The 6,385-nt window shown below is 36.8% G+C and overlaps 1 protein-coding gene across 1 annotated transcript in view; it reads right to left on the reverse strand.

Moving 5' to 3' along the window:
- Window positions 1-6,385, reverse strand: part of LOC107562509 (potassium voltage-gated channel subfamily KQT member 1-like) — a 41,200-nt gene that overhangs the window by 27,486 nt on the left and 7,329 nt on the right. The window contains exon 2 of the mRNA XM_016247135.1: window positions 2,175-2,265. Coding sequence (XP_016102621.1) covers window positions 2,175-2,265 — 91 coding nt within the window. The remainder of the gene's footprint in view (window positions 1-2,174; window positions 2,266-6,385) is intronic.

Genomic DNA, 6,385 nt, shown 5'->3' on the forward strand with positions numbered 1-6,385 from the left:
TGCTTGTCAATTAAGTCATTGTATATACAAATTTCTTCTTTTTTCTTTTGCTCTAACGTGCTTCATAATATGAATACAAAGACTACATTTCAAAGAACTTGGATTATTTTTCTTCTTTTTCATGGACACTCATATATCTGTGACCCATAAACATTTAAGTGTTGTTATATATAAATAATAATATAAAACAACATGCTTGTCAATTAAGTCATTGTATATACAAATTTCTTCTTTTTTCTTTTGCTCTAACGTGCTTCATAATATGAATACAAAGACTACATTTCAAAGAACTTGGATTATTTTTCTTCTTTTTCATGGACACTCATATATCTGTGACCCATAAACATTTAAGTGTTGTAAAGAACTTTTGATCATGGCTTAGCGTGCATTTTGAACGTCATGAAAAGAGGGCAAGTCTGCTTTTGTTTGCCTCAACAGCTGTGAGACGCAATGTAGAGGGCCGTGCCTCATTAAAATAGGGTAGGAATTGGGGGTAGGGATGACATGGTGGTTGGGTCTATTTCCTGTGAGAACACCCTTCTCCCTCAAGTTACTCTAGTATCCACCCATGCTAAAAGTATGCTATTTGATTTTTGATGGTTACCCTTAACACGCAATAGACAACACCTGTTGTGATCTTGGTTAAGATTAGAGCTGCTGTAGTCAGATAGCTAATCCAAGAGGGCCTTTTCTGCATCAAGCCCTAGATGGTGGAATTAAATTGTGATGCGAGGCATAGGCTAATGAACACAATGCATAGATTTAATCCCATTAGCCGGTGGTCGGATTGACCTCTGACGTGCAGTCACCACGTTATAATCTCTATCCCTCCCTTTCTCCTTTTTCTGCCGGCCTTAGACAATTTATTCTCTTTTGTCTCTGTTCCTCGACCTGTAAACAGGCAGCATAAACTTGCAAACAGGCATATTGCATGCTGGGGAATATTGACTAATCTAGACATATGGCATTGAGGCTCTGGACCTTTGACACAAAAGCTAGCTATTGTTTTTGTAGGTGGTATTGATTACGTTCCTATTTAACAGCCTCTGTCAGGAGGAAATGCTTCGATGAGCACATTAATTACTTGACAGACTGTGATCTGAATATTGATCAAAACAAAGCCTCAGATGCGCTAACAAGGCCTGAAGCAATTAATGCTGAACAGAAACACTGCCATGGATTATTGAACAAAGTAAACAGAATGATTTAAGAGTGCCAGCTCTAGCTACCATTCTAGACAACAGAACACCTTCATCTTCTGTGAACTGAGCTGCTTCTCTGATATAGACTTTGTGGTGTCAGTTACAATGTTGAGAGAGATTCAGGCCTTAAATTCATCAAGGCAGTGGTTCTCAAAATGAAAAGTATAAAGAGGAAGGCCCAAGTTCTTAAATTATATTCACTTTTGCACATTTAAATCTGCCATGTAGGCATTTCATATTCCCTTTCTTCTTCTAATGGTGTTGACTGGCCAGTTTTGAATGGCAGAGAGAAAGATTATCAGTGAATAACAAGTTTTCCTCACAACATAGAAGACCTGGAATATAGGGCACAGATAGTTTATTATATTTTTAGACTCTTTTTGGAGCTTGACAATTACAATCACATCTTTTCATCTATCATTCTTGTGTACCACAGATAAAACAAATACTCAAAATAATATGGAACGGAGTAAATTATGACTTTCCCTTTAATATTGCTCTTGTGATAAATTACATGAGTGTTACTTTTTCCTACATTAGATGGGGGCAAAGGTTGTTCTAGTTTCAAAAAGGGGCATTACCAAAAAATGTAAAGCCACCGCATCAAAACAAACATGAAAAGTGATAAACTGCTGCCCTCTTCTGGACAAAACCAAGGGCAAACACTATGTAGAACAAGTTAAACAATGAGGTGCATGCAAATGTGAACATTTCCACTGCCATCTTCAAAAATACTAGCTTGCTTTTGGGTCAAAGTTCTAGAGCCTCGTGCCACACGTCCAGTGTAGTCAGTGATCCCTATGCATTATGCCTGTTTGCTACTTATACTGCCTGTTTACAGGTCAAGAAACAGACAAAAGAGAATCAATCATCCAAGTTCACCAGGTATTATAGATATTATTAAGAAGCACAATGATTTAGATTCAGTTAAGAACATTTAACACACTGAAAGTCTAAAGCAGTAAGACTCACCACCCAGAATAGTGTTTTATTAGCCAGTGTTTGATACTCATCAATGGTAGACAGCACACTGAGGATCAGGCAAGAAAGCACAATGAGGAATCTGCAGAAAGGAAGACATGTCATTTTAACAACAACAACAACAATAAAATATTTCAGAATGTTCAGAGGACATTCAAAAATATATTTTCTGATATTCATAGACTAAATTAGCCTATTCTAAGCAATCAGATTTTTTTTGAGAGAGAGAAAAACAAAACAATACTGCATGTTTTTTTAAGGGTGCAGATTGACTTCTAAGCCCTGTAACAGCACTGTAAGTTAAAACACATCACGGCAAGGTCATCAAGTGTACTCTCAGTCTAAACCAACAAAGGCTTTGTTGTAACTCCTGAGACAAAAGAAAAAAGTTATTCTTTTGGAGAGAAAAGAGAGTTTGTTCACAGACTATGCAATTAATCTGACAGAACAAATTCTACAAACAACTTAATTTCTCATGTGCTTTAACACATTTGTTTGAACAAATTTACCAATTAAAAATGACCAGCTAATTTGTTTTACCAAAGCAATCAAATTGTCCAACAGCATATGAAGGAGAGCACAAAACAGCTTTTTGCTATCTAAAGAAATGAAAGCCATCTATTGATTTAATTACAGTTTTTCTGAATTGCTAAAACACATTTCTTGAAACCATCACTCATTTTCTCAAAACCTTAAACACAAATCCAAATATTCCTCTGACCTCTGACTCTTCCATCAGAATCAAACAATCACTGCAAAACCATTTCACTTGCAGTCAAAATCAAACGGTTCTCTCAGATCACACACACGAGTCAATAAAATAAACGCTACAGAGCATTCATTAGACACTACAGTGAAAAATGGAGAGCACAGCATTCAGAATATTACAGAAAAAATGTATATTGTATTGAGTAAACAATTTTGTAATTCTGTAAAAAAAGTATAGTAATTGCAACTGAGTAAGGTGAATATATTGTATAGGCCTACTGTATGTACTGCAAGAATAGTATTGTGCTGAGAATTGAATAGTACTGAATGTTTGTATATATTCAGCACTTGGATACTGCAAAGATACTGCAGGCCAAAAAGGTCAAATAAAACTCTAAATGAATAGCATGTTACAGTACACTCAAATACTGTAAGTTGTGCAAGTGTAAAATCAGGGTCATTGAGAGATTCATTCTGTCTCAGCATCATGTCTTTGTGCTTGAGTCCGGCCTGAGGACTTTGTCCACATCACAATGTAGTCTTTTTTGCTACAAAGAGAAAAAACCCTCTGGTCTGACAGATCCAGCCTTGAAAACACTCTCTAAGCCTTACTCTTTCTCTCCTCATCCTCTTCCTCCACTTCTTACATGTACTCTTCCTCCTCTCCTTCTCAGATTGTTTCCATCTATTGTCCGTATCATCATTCAGTCACCTGTGCCACTCTGGCTCATATTTTGTACAGTTGGTTTGATTACATCATTAGAAACAAGTGTGAGCAATTTTGAATCATTGTGTGTAAACGATGACAACTGTGCTTTAGTTGTGTTTAACTTTTGCCACTTGTGTTTAGCATTTTGCAAAGTGAAAGAGAATGTGTTTAGAGTTTTGCAAAAAGAGTGCATGAGATTTGCAAATAGAGCCTACAACTGCCTGAACGTGTTTAAGGTTGAGCAAAAAGAGTACTTTATTCGGCAAATTGGTTTAAGCTAGTGAGAATTTGGTTCAGAGATTGGGGTTTAGTGTTTTAGCAATTCAGAAAAACTGTAAGATTAAATTTGATCTTGTAAATAAAAATGTATATTAATCTAATCTGAACTGCACATTGTTAATAAGCAGCAATAGCACAACATTGAGTACATATTCTGGTTAATTTGTAAATGCTATTTCTCAGTGTTTGTTTTTGGCAGTGATGCTTAACCCATTACAACAGCTCAATAATTCATCAGTGTGATTGCATTAACAATAAAAATGAAACACCAAGAGGTATGAAACCCAGCTGCCACAGTCAAACAGTGCCCAGCTGTTGCCTGTCATCACAAATGCAGAGGGAGTGGCCAGAAATGTAAGTAAACATACAAACATAACCTTGGGGTATGATGTCTGCCTGACAAATATCTATCTTATTATGTAATCATTATTGCTGAATGTCCTTGAACCTGCCGCAAGCAGTCTGTGAGAGAAGTTACATGTCAATAAACATGCTAGAGGCGACCGTGCAATGCAGCGAATAATTGCTCTACCAATCCATGGCAGTTTGGTTAAGGATAATAAACACAGCAAACAATTGTGTTGCTTACAGCAATAAGAGGTAAAAACAACAGAAAATAATCAGAGCAATGAGAAATAGTATTTTGAGTAGTGGAGCTAAACAGAATCAAATATGCATCAGGTTATTTTAACTATTCATACCTGCAGAAACCACTGACATGTATAGTATTTAACTGACTGAAAAAGAAAGGCTTAAGCAGAAACAATGCAACAGACAAAATCAATCTATGTGTGTGTAAACAGTGCTAAACACTGCCGCTCTCAAATCAGGCTGAACAACCATAGTCACCGCTGATTCAAATGCTGAAATAAATACCTAAACTGAGACAATTCAATAGCTGTAGTAGTGGTCTGCAAACTAGTATTTATCAAATCTATCAAATTCATAATGCCTTTTTAAATTACAATTCAATTCCAATTGAATTTAAATTGAGGTAGAAGTTCAATTCTTGAATAAAGACATTCATGAAACCATTTTTAACCAGACAAGTCAAATTTGTCAATACGAATTTTAAAGTTCACCTTGTTTGAAAGTTCTGAAATAGTTTTAAAGGGGCCATGAACTGAGAAACCAAATTTCCCTTGATCTTTTGACATATAACAGGTCAATATACTATAAAAACATCCTGTAAATTTCAGAACTCATAACCTTCTTGTTAGTTTAAAACCGCTTTTATTGAAACCAAGCTTTATAATGTGTCACTTTATGATGTGATAGTGTGGCTAAGCTCCCCCTCCGCAGGAGAAGATCAACGCCTGCTTCTACGCTTGTAGTAGAGATTAAATACTAGAGAGAGGCAAACACAGGATTAATCCATCAACACAACCATACAGATTACAAGATTACAAGACACTGTGTAGTGTAAATTGCAAAAAATAGTCTTTGAATGGCATTCATATCGACAACGCGAGCACTGTTGCGTCATGTCGCGAATCAGTTTCTCTTTCAGGTCAGAAGCGGCGCGAATGCTTGTATGTCAGAAATAGAGCAAGACATCAGTTTACTGTCAGGGATTTGTTGTGTCTATCTGTGCCGCATCCAGTGTAGACAGTATCGCCGATTATAATGGGTTCTGTTGTCTAGTTGTGTTGCGCTGCTCGCACAGTGCTGAGTCTGGGATCCAACAGTAATATCGCAGCACATAAGTGTGAGTAAATGTGCTTTTACCACTATTGCATTGTCCGTTTGATATAAACTCAGTATTTATACGTTTTTAACTCAAATGACCCATGTTGTTTTCAGACTAACTTATGTCACAGCAGCGTCCATCTGTTATTTTAATAAGCGAAACTGTTAGCATTGGGCGTTTACTTGCGAGTCTTGAATGCGCCCCGCCCATAAAAACAGACCATTCTGCAGAGAGGCTCAAAAACAGAATAGAAAATAGCGTATTACTTCTAAATTATGATGTTTTATATGTAAAATCACACTAACATTATAAGTGAAACTCAGACAACATTATAAAATAAAAAATGCAGTTCATGACCCCTTTAAATACCTTGAGGTTCGACAGTTTGAAATATCTAGATTCACAGACAGACAGTCAAGCAAGCAGATGATAGATAGACAGATAGATAGAGAGACAGACAGACAAATGCTGTGTGACCAGGTGGATGTTGCACACTGGTGGTGGATGAGGAGAGATCCCATGACAATATAAAGCGCTTTGAGTGCCTAGAAAAGTGCTATATAAATGTAATGAATTATTATTATAGTAACACAAACAGAAAGACAGTTACACAAATAGACAGACAGGCAGAAAAATAATTACACATACAGATGGGGGAGGGAGGGTGAGAGAGAGAGAGAGAGAGAGAGACAGACAGACAGATAGATAGATGACAGCAAGGGACTAGGGGTGTGACGAGATCCGATGTGTCTCGCGAGAACGTGACGATATCCTCACGCAGACCTTTCAGATATATTTGCATTACACTGGCTCGTT

The sequence above is a fragment of the Sinocyclocheilus grahami genome, unplaced genomic scaffold (genome assembly GCF_001515645.1).
Source record: "Sinocyclocheilus grahami isolate Dianchi unplaced genomic scaffold, SAMN03320097.WGS_v1.1 scaffold826.1, whole genome shotgun sequence".
Classification (NCBI taxonomy): domain Eukaryota; kingdom Metazoa; phylum Chordata; class Actinopteri; order Cypriniformes; family Cyprinidae; genus Sinocyclocheilus; species Sinocyclocheilus grahami.